Below are 16,576 nucleotides of genomic sequence, written 5' to 3'. Positions count from 1 at the left end.
GAATTATTTTTAAAATTGGAAACCATACATACATATAATAAAAGAATACACAGCAGCTTAAGGGGGAAGGTTAAGGTTTTATATGTTCTATTTGGCAGAGTTTCAATGACCTGGAGCCTCAAGTGGGCAGATCTGGACACAGATGGGGCCAGAAACCTTAGTGTGAAATGTAGCTTCTCCCAGACTGCATTCTGCCTCCGTTCATCTGTGTGCACATATGTACATGCAAGGCGTGGGGAGGGCTTAATCAGATAGCAGAGATCGTCACTGTCTCCTCGTTGGTGGCAGCTGGCAATACACCCAGTTCCTGGATCCAACTCGAGTGAGCGTAAGTCACCTGCAAACGTGTTAAAAACAGTGCTTCCTGCACCCCGCTCTCGGGGTAGGTGGGTCTGGGCTGAGGCCTGGATGTTGTGCCCGGAGAGCAGCACCCTGGACTGTAGGACTCTGGAATAGCAGAGAGCCTGCTGTTGGAACCTGTCCAGAGTATCTTACAGTCCCCTTTATGTGTCACAGTTTTCATCTGTTTTACAGAACAAAACAGGTGTATGGAATTGAAGAGACCAAAATAAATCCATAAGCATATAAGATGGGCCTTATGGAGGCCTTCAGAATGCCTGATTTTCATGAGGAACTTTGGAAATTAAAGAGACTCAGATGGGTTTCTATATTGGACTTGATTCTGTTTGAGGCTGCCAGTGTAGAAGCAACTGTTTATCACATCTTAACTAGCCAGTGTCTTTGTTCAGAGTACATAGCATATGTTTCAAAGAGCTTAGATGTCTGCAAAAGCTGTAAGTTTAGGATTGAAATAGAGTATAGTTTTCAGGTGACTGAGTGAACGCTGAGCTCAGATAGGGGCAGAAGGGACCGGAAGCCACACTCATTATGGTCGTAAGCTGACCAGATGCCCCTCGTTCTGAGCGAAGCCTCCGGCCTCCAGTCTGAGGTGAGTTGGGGTGTTCTGGCCGCCTTTCGTTTCTGCGGCCCCTCCCTGTTCTCCTCAGAGCCCCCATAGCTTCACCTCTCCTTTCTCTTCCTTTTGCTCCTCGTCCAGACCGCCCTCCTGCCTGTGCTCTCGGCAGCCGGATGCCCCTGTCCTTGTCACTTACTCCCTTTTTGGTACATCTTCCTTTTTCCTGGTAAATACGGTCACTTCCTCTTTCCTAAAAGGCAGAAAGGTGTGAGCATTTACTGAAGACGCTTGTTACTACAGCAGCTCCCAGCCCATCCTGACTCAAAAGGCATGGATGTGCTTGTGTGAACTTCCTTGAGAAGCTCTCCCAGGCCCATATTTTTTTGTTTGTGTGTTTCTTAAAGGCTTAAAAGAGTGCACATTTGTCCCCTCATGGTTGGTGTGGGCATCCAGGCATGGGCTCTCTGGGTCCTCCATCCCAGGCGTCTCTCGGTCTGCAGCCAGCATGCTCTCTTCTGAGGGAGACTGGGGTGGGATCCGTGTCCCAGCCCCCCATTGGTGGCAGGTCTCTGCTCCTCGGGGACGCAGTTCTTACTGCTGGTGGCTGAGGTCTTCCCACCTCGGACCTATGGTTTTGATCAGGTTCACAAACTACCAGCGCCTTCCCCATACTCTCTATTTCCTTGGCTCCGTTTTGATTCATCCTTTGGTAAATTACTTTCCCTGAAGAAGACCTTCTTTGAGTTCCTGGTGGCCCACTGGTTAGAATTCAGCAGTGTCACTGCTGCGGTCTGGTTCAGTCCCTGGTTGGGGCACTGTGTGGTGTGGCCGAAATATTAAAAAAATATTAAAAAGCAGCTCCAAGAAGACCTTCATCATTTCTGTTAATTTACCAACGTCTACTAAAATGAAGTCCCTCTCCCTGGAAGGATACTAACTTACTGATGCCTCCTCAAGTACCAGCAAACCTAGGGGTGTGGGCACTGTCTTCCTGTCGTGGGTGAGGCCGCTGAGCGATGGTGGAGGCTGCTGCAGAGCCAGTGCCCTGGGCCCTGACCCTCCCCTGCAGGGCCCTCGCCCCCCCACCTGCTGCTGCTCTGCGCGTGCTTTTCCACCCAGCACACCTCGGCCCCTCCTTGTGAACCGACCTGCCGATGCGCTCTGCCCAGAACGCTTCCTACCTCCCTGCTCAGAGACCGGATTCATGTGTCCCCTCCTCCGTTTAGTCACTGCCTGATCTTGTTCCCAACAATGTCTGCAACCCCTTCTGTGTGATTCCAGCACACGGCATGTGGTCTGCCATGACACATCGTGCTTTGCCCATCCGGACGGCCTACCTGCCATGATGTCATTGCCCCTGAGTGTGGGGAACCCGTCTTACTGATTGTCCCCCTTGGGGTTTGACCCCTAGAGGGAACAGGACGTGGGAACAGTGAACCGGGGTCAGTCTGTGTTGGTCAGCTCCTCGTATGTGATGGGTTTAGCAGGGGAGCCCAGGGCTGCCTCTGCCTGCCCCTCCTCCCTCCCTGCACCCCCTGCCACCTGCCTGGCTGGATCACCCCTCTGCTCTGCCTTCCTCCTCTCAGCCTGTGACCTTGTCTTACCCAGCAGACAGGAAGCTCCAGGAGGGTAGAAGGCCAAGACATCCTGTTCACTTGTTCCCCATCTGGTACAGCACTTCACTCCAGAGCAGGCACTCGGTAGTATTTGCTGAAGAAGAGAGTGACTAAATGAATGAATGGAGCAACTCAAGAGCAGTTTAATATGGTATGAAGTCAAATGCTAGGTGGTGTTTTGCAGACTTCTGTGTTAGAAAAGCACAGGTCACTGGAGGTCATCTAACGATTTGAAAGAAGAGGAATCTTAAACTGTCTTAGGGTTGGCAAAGTGAATCACTGGACGGGAGACAAATCATTCTACTCTGGAAAGTAATACCAAACACTAGTTGTGAAAATTGGGGAAACTCTTTACCACATCACATTTTTTTTTTCAGGAATATATAAGATTACTTCCAAGTTTTGCAGCTTTTTTTTTTTTTTAGAAATTAGAAGATGACTGAAAAAACAATGGTCATTTTGCCGAGCGTGGAGTCTTAATTGACAAACCTAATGATCTAGAAAAACCTGTGTTGGAAAATGTCACTTTATTATAGGCGTCTGCAAGTGCAGATGGGAAAACAGGTTTTTTTCTTTCTGCAGCAGATTCATTAAGTGTTTAGAAAGAAGTTCTCTCAGCACCGCCTTCCCCAGCCTGAGTAGCTTGAGACTAAATCTGAACCCTTGTCGTCTCGCGTCTGTTAGGAAGGAGGTGTATGCATTGCCCTTTATAGCAGACCCCGGGCCTCCATGCCAGCCTCTCTCAGCCTCTGCTCCCAGGCCCAAGAGCATCACCAGGAGCGTCCAGGTGACCGTCAGCTCCGAGACAGGCCAACTCCCGTCTGGCCAGAGAGTTGCCTCGTCGTGCCTTGCTGACCGTCTCATCCCCGAGGTGGTGGTTCAGAGACTCCACAGCCCTGAGCTGCCCCCAGGCTCCCCCGTTGCTGCTTTACTAAGAGAGAGCTCAGACTTGGTGGCAGGCATTCCTCCTGTTCCTTGCTGTCTCCCTCTTAATTTCTTTGTGTCTTCGCCTCCCTTGGTCTCTCTGAGGAGTCCTGGCCAGCAATTAACTCGAGCCCAGTGGCCCGTGCCCAGGGCTTGTGTTGTTGCTCTGGGTGCAGTCTCTCCATCCCCATCTTTCCTTCCTTCCCGGCTGTAGCCACTGGGTTTACACAACGTCCCTGTGCCTCTTGAGATAACGTCCTGTCCCTTCTGTCTTCACTTACGGCCTCTGCCAAGAATATTCCACACTTGAGAGATCTTCAGGCTCCTGGGTCTGGGTGCTCCCGCCGCCGGCAGCGCGCCCTGGTGGGTCCCGTTCGCCTGGCCTCCTGCCTGGGCCCTCCTGCCGCCCTGCCTCCGTGGCCTCCCTGAGCTCCTGCAGACCCGTCAGGCTCTCTTCCCCATGCTTCTCTCACTGCCGTTCCTGCCCCTGAGCAGGGGTGCTCCCCAACTTTCAGGACTCTGGGTTAGGGCTTAGCCCTGGTTTTCAAAACCCAGTTCTAAAATATTCTCTCATCTCGGACTATAATCAGAAGTCATCTTACGTCAAAAGGTGACTTAAGCTAATATATTCGATTCCTTGCTTTTGGCTCCAAGTGAACAATTTGATAATTGCCTGTTTTATAGGTAGTGATTAAAAGCTGTGCACTGGTTAAACTATTCTCTCACTGGAAATCCGTTTTCAGATATTGACTGCTCCAACAAAATGGTATTTACTGGTGTTACTCTCAGAAAGTGAGACAGCATTTTCTCTGATAAAAAACGAGAATGAAATCCATCTCATAACTATTGATCGGTAAAGCATTTAATTATGGAAATATAAGGCAAAGAATTTTTTTTTTTGGTGAGAAAAGAAGTAGATTTGCATTTTCTTGCCTTTCCTGCTGGGCTCTCACTTGGCTGGTTCTCAGAGGTGGGGGCCAGGCGGAGTCTGGTGCAGACAGCCTTGCACAGCTTGACCAGCCCTTAACCATCTCAGCTTCATTCCCGGTCTTGTTTCGAGGTAGACTCTAATTCTACAGAAGAATTTTTCTTATGACTTCTTTGCCTTTAGACATTTTAATGCCAGTGGAGAAATAGCTAATAAATACCAATGACATCTTAGTGCCACTTTCTTAATTTTTATTTTGTGATAGAACAGTCCTTGAAAGAGTTACGGACTCTTGAAACGAGAGTGAATTTTTTTTTTTTTTATCAACTGAAGCGGAATGTAAAATAATTTTGCTTAATCAAAAAGAAAGCTCTCAGCTAGTTTTCCCAAAGGCATGGGCATTTTAAATTATATTTGGTTAGTCAAGTGAGTTGTCTTGACTTAAACTGTAATAACATTCTAGTGTGACTCTAATAAATTATAGCCTGTAATTCAGTTTATTGCAATTTTAATGGGGGGTATTATTTTTTTTACCAAAAAATGTTAAAATATTTGTTTTCTTTGTCAAATCTCAGAGTGCTATGTTTGCAAGTTCCCTTTTCCGGGGACATAGAAAGGTTCCCGCACTTTTCTCAGCAGTAGTTCTCTGCCAGTGACATTGTGTTGTTCACCTCTGCCTCCTCCTCCCTTCTCGCTCGGTCTGTCTGTCTGTCCCTCTCTCCTGGAGGTGCGGGGAGCTGTCCTGTGTGCCGGGCCATGGGACAAGAGGCGTGTCCTCACCTCGTGTTCCGTGGCCTCCGTGCTTCTCCTGTTGGTTGTAATTTTGCTCTACTGACAGGGACGCAGAGAGACAGCGCTGGGGATTTTCTCTCTGACGGGCCCCTCTTGAGCACAGTGTTAAGTGTCGGAAAGGAAGGGATGGGAGGGTCCTGCGATGGAGCAGGACCAGCACCCTCACCAGTGGCCGTGTTCTCTCTTTCACACCCCAGTGCCGTCGGGTGGTGGAGATGCCCTGATCTCGGCGCTGTGATCTCAGCCTCGCACCCTCACCACCTCCCTTGTGACCAGCAGCTGGCTGTGTGCTGCAGGGACCTTTACCCTAGATTCCATTATCACTGGGGTTTACCAAAGCAAACTCACAGCAGCTGGTGACAAAGGAGCATACGTGATGTGTGGGCTCCTGCGATGTGCCTCAGGGTGTGCAGGTTCCAGAGGCTTGCTCAGCTGTGGGGGACCCTCCTGAATCCTTTGGATCGATGCATTGCATCAGAAGTTGGCCCATCTTTATCAGAATCCCAAGTCTGAAATATGTGAGTTCTCAGATTCTGTGGCACACCTCTGGGGTTCATTTCTCACTAGCTGCTTGTGACTTCTTCAACTTCCTTTAGGCTTAAAGACAGAAAATTTAAGGGACCAAAGTTCATTTCTAACACCATGACAACTAGGAGAATTGAAAGTAGCCCAAAGAGATAGTGCCTATGTAAGAACTTGGAGATAATACTGGTTTAATGATTGATTAAAGCTGTGGGGTGTCTTAGAGGCTGTTCAGAGTTATCATGAAATGATAGGGGTTCCAGATAATGTGCCATTGGAAGTTGTCGGGACACCGATGTGGCATAATTTTAATGAACAAAAAAATACCAGACAGTGAATTCCAAATATGACCCCTATGTTTTAAAATGTATTGAAGGAAAAGAGTATACATCTCTACATGTATTTGGTACACGTGTGTTTTCTGGAACCAAGGTTCCTCACGTCCAGAATGACCAGGGAATTGGGCTAGATGATCTCCAAGTCAAGCTGGGTCTGAGAATTCATGACTGTAGATAATGACTTTAAATATGGTTTCCTTTCTGGTAATTTGGAAATAATAGATTCAGTCTTAGTTTTGCTAATATTGCTTGCCTCTAAGCTTTGTAACAGAGAAGGCAGTGGCACCCCACTCCAGTACTCTTGCCTGGGGAATCCCATGGACGGAGGAGCCTGGTATGCTTCAGTCTACGGGGTCGCTAAGAGTCGGACACGACTGAGTGACTTCACTTTCACTTTTCACTTTCATGCACTGGAGAAGGAAATGGCAACCCACTCCAGTGTTCTTGCCTGGAGAATCCCAGGGACAGGGGAGCCTGGTGGGCTGCCATCTATGGGGTCGCACAGAGTCAGACACGACCTGAAGCGATTTAGCAGCAGCAAGCTTTGTAATGTCCTTAAAACACCTCTGTGCTTGTGCTGAACCTTTTTAAACTGTATTACTCATTTTCTCGTCTGGCTGTGCTGGGTCTTTGTCCCTGCGTGGGCTTTCTCTAGTTGTGGCTGGCGGGGGCTGCTCTCCAGTTGCGGTGCACAAGCTTCTCGTGGCAGTGCCTTCTCTCGCTGCAGAGCGCGCAGGCTGGCTCTAGGCACACCGGCTTCTCTAGCTCGAGCTCCCGGGCTCTAGAGCAGAGGTTCAGTGCTTGTGGTGTCTGGGCTTGCTCCATGGCAGGTGGGATCTTCCTGGATCAGGGATCGAACCTGTGTCTCCTGAACTTTGGCAGGCGATTCTTTACCACCGAGCCACCAGGGAAGCCCTCTGTGCTGCATTTTAAATGAGAGCAATATTTACCAAGGATTTATAGCATTTCAACAAGAAAAAGTGTTTTTACTGTATCAGAACTTAATTTATTAAAGTGTGACAGCTGATTATTCTATGCCTTTCAGTAAACTCCAGAAAACTATTGCCTGGCCGTTATCCCGTCCCTGTCATTTATTAACTGGGTAATAACCTTGGACACACTGTTGATTTCTCTGTCCCTCAGTTTTTGCAGCAATAGAGTGGGCCCAATAATAGTGCCTATTTCCTAGGAAGCAAGATGATTAAATTATATAATACATGGCAAGTTCACAAGAGTTCCTTGCACTGAATGCTTAGCAAATTGTGGTGGTTAATAGCATCACCAACTAAATGGATATGAATTGGAGCAAACTCTGAGAACTAGTGGACAGAGGAGGACAGAGGAGCCCGGCGTGCTGCAGTCTGGAGTTGCAAAGAGCCCAAGACGACCTAGCGACTGGACAACAGTCCCTCCCTCCTTCCTTTTCAGTTCCTCTGACTCTGACCTTTTCTGGGACAAGGTCTGTTTCCATCTCTGAATGTCAGTCCAGAAGGTGGGCTTCATCGTGGTGGTCAGAATTCTCTCCTCTTATGAATGCCTGGTGGCTCCGATCATGCTAGCTTGATTTACTTAGAGTCCACAGACTCTATCCTGAATTGTTAAAATCTAAAGTAGCTGAAATAAAAAGTAGAATACTGTGAAGCTGATGATAAATAATTCTAGCCTGCTTTTTTGATGCAGGTATATTCATCTAAAATGATAGCTGCTTTTTACCATTCTATTTTTTTCTGGTTTCTTTGGTGATAAGTTGAGAAGTCGCAAATATTGCTTTGGAGTTGTTATCTTTTTGCAGACCAGAAAAGAGGTACGATCATGGTTTAGAGTCGTTAAGTTGATCTGTAGATTGAGGTATTTGGGGGAGAGGAGTGTCAAAGGTAAAGAAGCCAAAAGATTTAAGAGCTTAGAAGATAGAGGTCTCTTTTCAGATTCACAGGCTCGGGGTCAGGTCCTTTGAGGTGACCAGGAAGGACAGCGCTGTTTAAAGATGTTCCTCTGCTGGGGTGCTTCGGAGTGTGCTGGAGGGACATTTGCTGACCATTTGGAACAGGGAGCAGCTGGGCTTGGGCCATTTTGCTCCTCAGTGGGTTCTTGTTTTTTTAATTGGAGTATAGTTGCTTTATAATGTTGTGTTGGTTTCTGCTGTAGAGCGAAGTGAATCAGTTATATGTATACATGCATCTCCTCCGTTTTGAACCTCCCTCCCACCGCTCTGGGTCATCCCGGAGCACCGAGCTGGGCTCCCTGTGGTACATAGCAGCTTCCCTCTAGCGATCTGCTTTACACATGGGAGCGTGTATATGTGAGTCCCGGCCTCCCAGTTCATCCTGATCCCCTTTGCACCCTTCCCGTATCATCACGGCCATTCTCTACATCTGCGCCTCTGTTCCTGCCCTGCAGGTAAGTTCATCTGAGCCATTTTTTTTAGATTCCACAGATTTTTAAAGTAGAGCTTTCTCGAGTAAATGTGTTTGAAGATAGATCTGGGGGAAGCAAAAAACAGAGAAGATCCTTTGGCCCTATTGTAGAAAAATACTCCATTCATAAGAGATGGAATACAGAAGCGAGGAAACCCAGACCTGCTTCTCTGGAAGCGTGTGGGCGGTTTCTCTGGGTGGCAGGGGTGCCCATGGGGCACGGCCCTCTGAAGAGGAACGTGGAGACCAGATAACCCAGGGCTGTAATCTGGTCACAGCCGACTTGCCTGGCAACCCTGGTGCTGCCTCTCGTCTGCTCACCTGTCATGGAGGCCACAGTGGGTTCATGCAGAAGAAATCCTGTAAGCGCCATGACAGCTCCCCCGACTGCCCAGGGCAAAGGGCAGGTGGAGTGTTTGCCTCTCACCGGGGTGGGCAGGCAGTGAGGCGCCCGCAAGACACTGGGGATCCCCAAGTGGTCAGACAAGACATGGCCCCTGCCCCCCACGCCTCCTTGGGCCAAGAAACAAACCAAACACACACACACAGACACACAGACACACACAGACAGACACACAGACACACACACACAGACACACACACACACAGACACACACACAGACGCCTCCTTGGGCCAAGAAACAAACCAAACACACACACACAGACACACAGACACACAGACACACAAACACAGACACACAGACACACAGACACAGACACACACAGACACACACACACACACACACACACACACACACTGGGAGAAGGGCACAGGGCTGGGCCGACACAGCGGGGAAGCCTGGGGGTGGAGGGAGGGTGTCTGGGCTATAACTCCTGGCTTCACCCTTCTTTTAAAGCCGCTTATCTGACTGCTGCCAGGCAAGCCCCCCTGAGAGTGGTGACAGCATCCACCTCTCAGAGTGCTGTGCACCTCAAGGCAGACAGTAAAGACAATGTGTGTTGAATTTCTAGCCCTAACCTGTTCGTCTCTTTTTGGAGTCAATGAATATTTGTTGAGTGAACAAATGATTGACAAAGTATAGATTGATTATGACTAAATTTGATTCATGGCCAATTGCCCCTCTTCAGGGAATACAAATGGTAACCAATAAAGTTTTTAAACAGGCATATTTTTTGCAGTGTTTCGTAGATTTCAGTTTAATCTAAACTGGATGTAGGTTATAGATTTCAGTGTTTCAATAAAAAAAATTCTTCCATTGTAAAGTAATTTTATAAATTTATGGAACAGTGTTGATGTTTCTCCACTCATCTCATTTTCTTAATTAAATAAAAATTTTTATTTTAAGGTAATACATATTTGCCATAGAAATTAAATACGTATCTATAAGCAAAAAGGAAGCAGTTTAAATTTAATGTGTATTGATGTATTTGATCATATTGAGTGAGTTCAGAGAACTTTATGATGAAAAATTTCCTTAAGAGTTGGATGTAATGTGTGTTTAAAAATAAAAGTCTTAAAAATTGATTTTTTTCCCTCAAGAGCCAAATATATGAACCAGGCGTGCTTTGATTCTGATTTATGGTCATCAAAACTAAATTCTAGATTCAGTAGATATTTTGCAATTTGTCATTCTGTTAAACTGTGTTATATCCACTTAGAAAATGAAATATGACCAGGAGGGTTGACGGACCTACTAGAAATCGCTGCCTAACACGCTGCTTCTAATTAGCCTGCTTTTGGAGCCAGAAGGGGAACCTCAGTGTTCTAAGTGTAAATTTTCCTTCTCCTCCTCCCTGTCCCCTGCCTTTTAGTATGTATGCCAAATACAACCTGTGACGTATTATAGTTGGAAAGTTCTAATTGCGTGCTGCTATGGTTTTTAATCAGAGCAAACTAGGTATAATTTCTAAATTGTATTTGGTCATTCTTGGTACTATAGAACTGTTAATAAGTTGCTGAACTACCGTATATATTTTTCAAATTAACAATTGATAATATATTATAGCAGGCTATAAATTTTTAAAAATACAGTTCTTAGGAGTCTTTTTTTTGAACTGTGCTACTTTTAAATATATTTCAATGCCTCATGGAAGGTGATTATTAAATGTATTCAACTCAGTTTCCATATAAAAACTGGTTAAGGTTAGAGATGAGTATTTTTTAGGAAAGTAAAGATCTAGTTTTGAGAAGTGTTTATGTCCTAGAGACCATTTGTGTGTTTTAATCCTTTTATTTTTATTTTTTTAATTTCCTTAGAGGATGTTGAATCTTTCTTCCAGATAAATGTGTGTGTGTGTTTTTTTAAAGAATTGTTTTAGGAAATACCTCTCCATGTAGTTCTGAAAGTGCTTATCTTTATTTTTGAAATGTTTACTGTCAAATGTTAAAAACAAAAACCAACTTTAACTCGAAGGTATTTTGTTTCATGTGCAGAGCTGTTTCAAAACCGTTTCACATACGAGATGCTTTTGAATTAGGAATTCACATAATAATGAATTCTGCTTATTTTGCTTCTCTGCGAAGGTTTGTTGTGTGAGCTTAAAATAAGACTGCAGCTGATTCGTGCAGCACATATTAACTGTTTATTTAGTTTTAAGTACATGACTATCTTTCATTTCTGATCAACCTGAGGAATTTGCATGCTACACAGCAGCCATCTTCTTTTATACTTTATTAAATATCTGTCAATTATAAATATCAAGGTTTTACATTAATGTCAAGATAGTACATCAAAAATTCATGGAATATGTGACTTTTTCCAAGGGTATTTAATACTTAATGCATTTGTGTCATTTTTCTTTCTAGAGATATTGACAGGTTTTATTAAGTGTTTGTTAGGGAGATTTCATTTTTATCAAGGGACTATAAAGAGAAGCTGCATGCTAAATCAATTTTTTTAAGCCAGAATATTGTTCATTTTTTTCATATTCAAACTCTTGTAATCCATAGGTTTTTTATTTAAATTTCTTCTTCGTTTATTTTTGTTTTATGTGAGTGATAGTTCAAGACAGAACTTTAATAAGGATGAAATATGCTGACTGTAGTGGTTTTTAATTTCCTTAAGCATAGCTACCAGACCCATGCAATATGGTAAATTCTTCAAAATGTCATACTTACATATTTAGCAATATTACTTCTTTTTATTGAAGCCAAACAAACGATTTTAGATATTAATCTTTCCCAAACACAGTGATTATTTTGTACTAGGTACAGTATTATTGTGTCTCATCTGGAACGCCTCCTCCGCTAGAAGAGGGACTGGGGAGGGCTTCCCTGGGCTGCCGGGCTTGACATAAGCAAACAAGAATCCTCTTTTAAAAGTGAGCTCTGTAGGGCTTCAGGTCTCACCATGAGCTTCAGCAACTGTTCATATCTCAACTTCGAATATTTATAATGCATAAGAAAGTGAAAATATCAATCACTTTAAAAGTCTGCAAAAAATCTATGGCTGGTTTCTAAACTGTGTTTATGGGGCCACTGTTGTCCAAGCCAGACAGCCCCTCACCATCCAGTGTGTAGGTAGGTACATCCTGGAAAGAGCTATCTCAACTTAAATCAATTAGCCACATTTTCTGCTTTCATTTAGATTTCTATTTTTAAGGTACATGTTAGGACTGTCTTCTACTGGAGATAAGCAAAACCGTTAGAGGATTTTGCTCTATAAAGTGCGAAATGTTCAGGTATCCTCCCCATAGAGTATAAGTGTAGTAGGTTTCATCCAAGAACATTTTTAGGAACTTGCAAGTAACTTCAGATTAATATTGTAATTTTTGGAAGATGTATTTTTGAACCTTGAGACTTAATGTGTTAAAAATCTGTCCAGAATTTAAACAGTGTCTGGAATAGACACATGTCTTATTCCTGTTTATTTTTTCAAGATGTGTGAAAATACTTATATTTAAAGTTAAATGCTTTTCACCCATGCAAATCATTTCAATATTTGAATGTTTTAAGATTCTTGTAAAACTATTATATAATAATCTAAAGGGGCAGGTTAGATTTTTTATTTTTAACAAACCAAATTTCTCTTGAGTGAAGCTGAGCTAGTAACCACTCTGGATAAACCCAGTTTGGGTTTAGGATAAGTTGCTCTGAAGGCCTCACACCCTGAGAAGTACTGTTAATTCAAGAATCCTGCAGCTCTAATGTATTCCACTATGATGCCAGTAGGTGGCGCTGGTGTCACAGTAGTGAGAGTCCCATTGAAGTGGCAGTTACTTGCCTTTCTCTATAGCCTCAAATTCCACTTCGGTCTGTTAAGTGAATGTGTTTGGCAGAATATAAATATTTTTTTAAACCAGAATTACGTACAGTGGGCACACCTTATTTTTTAAGCACATAAGAACAACTGTTTCTAAGAGATTCTGCAAATATTACATAACTCTACAGCAAAAATAATCTTCAAAATTAATCTGAAGGAAGCATTTGCACATTTTTTTTTCCTTGAGTTTTCTTTATGACCGTCAGGACAGTGAACATGAACTTGTATTTTTGGTAAGAAATGTATATAAATAGTAGGAAGGGAGACATTTTTGAGAGTTAATTTTCCATCTTTTTGGCCCTTAGGGAGGTGGCCCTTGTTTGAAGAGTTTTCGTAGAGTCCAAAGCTATTTAAAGATGTTTGAGTGTCTGGAGCATTCTTCCTCAAGTCATTGTGACATTCAGCGTTCTAATTTTGAAAACTCATCTTTCTCCAATAAGTCAAACTTTTTGAGGGAGAGGGGTGAAATTTTTAATACTTATGGTTTTAGCGTTGGAATTTACCAACTTTGAATGTAGTGCGTTACACAGTTTAAATGAACTTAAAATATTTTAAAATAACAAAAGCAGCAATGCTTTCCCACCTCCTAGAGTTTGAGGAGAGATGGGCTGTGCCACATTTCTAGTGTGTCAGTCTATGAGAAACTTCATTTCATTATAAGTGAAAGGAAATTCTAGCAATAGAATTCTCTTTCTTTAAAATTTGGAAGCTTTTCTATGATACTTATTACAGTTTGGGGTGTAGGGAAGTTCCTGTCTGCTGAATTTGTACTTTTATGAGAAAAAAACACGAGCACTGTTGTGGTCAAGTTCCATATTTAAATGCAAAGCATCTTTAGGAGTCTTGGAGCACAGCCTTACATTTCATCTGTTCAAAGAAGAGGTAATGAGAAGCTTCTCCTCCCATCTTTGCTGTGCTTGAACCAGAGACAGGATTGCCTCATCTTCCTAGTTAGAAAATGCAGCAAGAGAATGCCCCTGGGCAATAGGTTATTTTTATGTTAAATTGCATCTTCTTTAATTTCATTTTTATTATTATCACATTTTTATTATCACAACATCACAATATTGTGTGACTGTATTTCCTTATGTTGACTTTTCTTCCTAAGGGTTAAAACTGGGTTGAGGGTTAGAGGGGAGAAGCAGGCACCTGGGAGCTAGCACCCAATTGGCAGCCTCTTGTAATATATAATTTGCCTAAAATTGCGCGCGGAGCACCAGCTTTTGTTTTCTAATTGATTTACGGTTTGAGCCACTTTTGCCTCATCCCCCGCTGTCCTGCGTGCCGGTGCCAGCGAGTACATTACAGTGAGCGATGATAAATTGCCGTGCACTTGTGATGCTAGTGCGTCAAGTAAAAACTGCATGCTACATGGGGCTCCACGCATTAACAGCGGTGCAGAGACAGTGCAGCCGATGGCACGGGTGCCTCAGAAATCACCATTTGCTCATTTGATCACTTACTGCAATCTGTCTATCAGCCTGTAATGGAAACCGAAGATTAAAATTATACCGTTACAGCTTTTAATTTCTTAATCGAGACAAAGTTTTTTAAGTGCTCGAAAGGTCTAAGGTGTGTGTGGGGAGAGTATTATGGAGCAAGAACCTGAGATGTTTAAAATTTTCTCCAATGTGTGAAATTTGGGATATTTTTATCAAATCATCTAGAGGAAAAAAAAAAGTAGTGAAGTTTGAATGTGCCAATCTCAATTTTATCTTCATTATATTTGTTTGTAACATTTAATTCATAATTTACAGAACTGTCCTTTTTCGTGATTTTCTGTATTTGAGCTGCATCTGCCATGTGTGTGATTCATTTGCACATAACAAGTTGATTTCCTTCTAAATGACTTGAAGTCAGAGATTAATGAGAGAAGTTTCAGTTTATTCGAGTACCTTTATTTGCTCCTTTTACTGAGGTAAGAAGAGCTTTGGACTCTTCGTAAGGGCTGTCCAGCGCAGTATGGGACAGGATGTGGAGGCAGGTGGGACCTGACTTGGGCTCTGGGTTTCTGTGTTGATCAGATACTCACCGTGTGGGTGTGCCTACCTTTTGTAAACTCAGTCCACCTTAAATTTTATTTGTGTGCCTTGTCTGTGGGCCCTGGTATCAGAATACAAGCAGCAGATTTATGGCGGCTGCTGGGCACAACAAATTAAGTTGACAGTGATGTATGAGCGCATAATAGCACGATGAGCCCTCAGTAGCGCGGCTGGACGCCTCCTGCTTCATTTGGCTCTTGTTAGGATCTGTTAGGCAGCTAAATAATGAAATTCTGCTGACTGATTGCTGTCTTCCCTTTTTCTCTTTTCACTTCTGCTTTCTAAAACTTCCTCATTCCCAGACCCATCCTCATGCCCACAAACTGCCCTTGAAGGACTCCTTCACTTACGAGGACTACAGGTTGGTGTGTGGGAGGGTGATGGGGGGGGGGGGTTGTGTATGTGGATGAGGCATGTGCCGGAGGGTGGTTCCTGAGTGAATTTGGGGTCTCAGAAGTGCAAAGAGCTTTGATAAGAATTGGTTTGCATGACCATTTAAAGCCTTTTAAAAAAAGAAGTCTTTCCCAAGTTACCCCGGACAGCTGGGGTAAGTAGCCGCATTTTCATAGCCATGTGGAAATTTCCACTAACCTGTATTGGTGGGTATTAGTTGTTGTAGCCAAGCGCTGCCTGAGATTAACATTAGTGTGGGGAGGTCCTGGGGATCTTTTTTCTTTCTAAGTAGACTATTTTAGTGCTTTGAAGTAGGGGCTTTTTTTTTTTTTTTAAACAAAAAGATTCAGTGTAGTGCACAGCATAGTAAAAAATAGCATTCCACATTTTGAAGCATTCTTAGAGGATTTCTGATCAGAAAGGAGTTATACTGCTTGCTTTTCACTGAGGCTCCAAGTAGGAACAGAGTCAGCGTTTGTGTGAAAGAGGCCTGGGGTCCCCCTGGCCGTCCAGCTCGGGACCTGCAGGGGACTGGCCAGCCTCGGTCTCAGCTAGCCCTCCTTCCAGGCCACTTTCTCCCCCAGAAACACCCCCCACCCTTAACCGCTGACTCCTTGATTGCCCTTGGCTTCCTTTCCTTCCATACCCGTACCCCACCCCCCAACTCTAAAAGTAAATTGTAAATGACGACGAAGGTGGCCACTTGTCACCTTTGCAACTTAGGAAAGGATTTTGAGAAGTCAGGTACCTGTGACTGCCCTGGGCTCTCTGATGTGCCGGCCCTAATCAGCCTCTTTTCTTCGGATTATTGCAGGTGGGCGGTCTCTTCCGTTATGACTCGACAAAACCAGATTCCCACGGAGGACGGCTCCCGGGTGACCCTCGCGCTTATCCCTCTGTGGGACATGTGCAACCACACCAGCGGCCTGGTGAGCACCCACTGCCCGGGTCGTGTGTGGTTGGAACGGGGCGGGCTGCCTCAGGTCACTCTCCCCACCGCCCCTCCTGGGTCGTATAGTCGTATAGTCGGGATGGGGCGGGCTGCCTCAGGTCACTCTCCTCGACCTCCCCTCCCAGACCTCCCCTCCCAGAGGAGCAAACGGAACCAAACCTGCCACCTGCCCTGCCCCCCTTGAGTAGAGGCTAGGGGTTTTCTCCCTGTGTTTATTACTTGATCTCGAAAACGGGAGCCTTATGTCAGTTTCAGAAGCCACAATGAACAGCATTTATGTGCTAAGCCTAGACACACATTTTCTTATCTAAGGACCACAGGCTAAACCAAAGCTTCTTTTTCCTGATTCTTTTCAAAATACTGATTTATTGGGAAAAAAAAAGAAACCTATCTTTTTCCTGCTGTTTGCTTCTGTGTTGCTGGTTTTCTGTCCTTGCTGACTGATTTCCAGTTCTTTAAGCTTCTCTGATTCTTTTCTGTCCCCTGGCCCACTCCTTCAGCTGATGGGTGGACATG

The 16,576-nt window shown here is 44.3% G+C and overlaps 1 protein-coding gene across 7 annotated transcripts in view; it reads left to right on the top strand.

Moving 5' to 3' along the window:
- Positions 1–16,576, top strand: part of SETD3 (SET domain containing 3, actin histidine methyltransferase) — a 77,308-nt gene that overhangs the window by 47,680 nt on the left and 13,052 nt on the right. For all 7 annotated transcript variants that reach the window (XM_052659698.1, XM_052659693.1, XM_052659696.1 and 4 more), the window contains 2 exons: positions 15,018–15,076; positions 15,923–16,037. In XM_052659698.1, the coding sequence (XP_052515658.1) occupies positions 15,018–15,076; positions 15,923–16,037 (174 nt within the window). The remainder of the gene's footprint in view (positions 1–15,017; positions 15,077–15,922; positions 16,038–16,576) is intronic.

Source organism: Budorcas taxicolor, chromosome 21 (genome assembly GCF_023091745.1).
Source record: "Budorcas taxicolor isolate Tak-1 chromosome 21, Takin1.1, whole genome shotgun sequence".
In the NCBI taxonomy this organism is placed as follows: Eukaryota; Metazoa; Chordata; class Mammalia; order Artiodactyla; family Bovidae; genus Budorcas; species Budorcas taxicolor.
The sequence above is the reverse complement of the archived record's forward strand: the minus strand, read 5'-3'. Positions and strand labels throughout refer to the sequence as shown.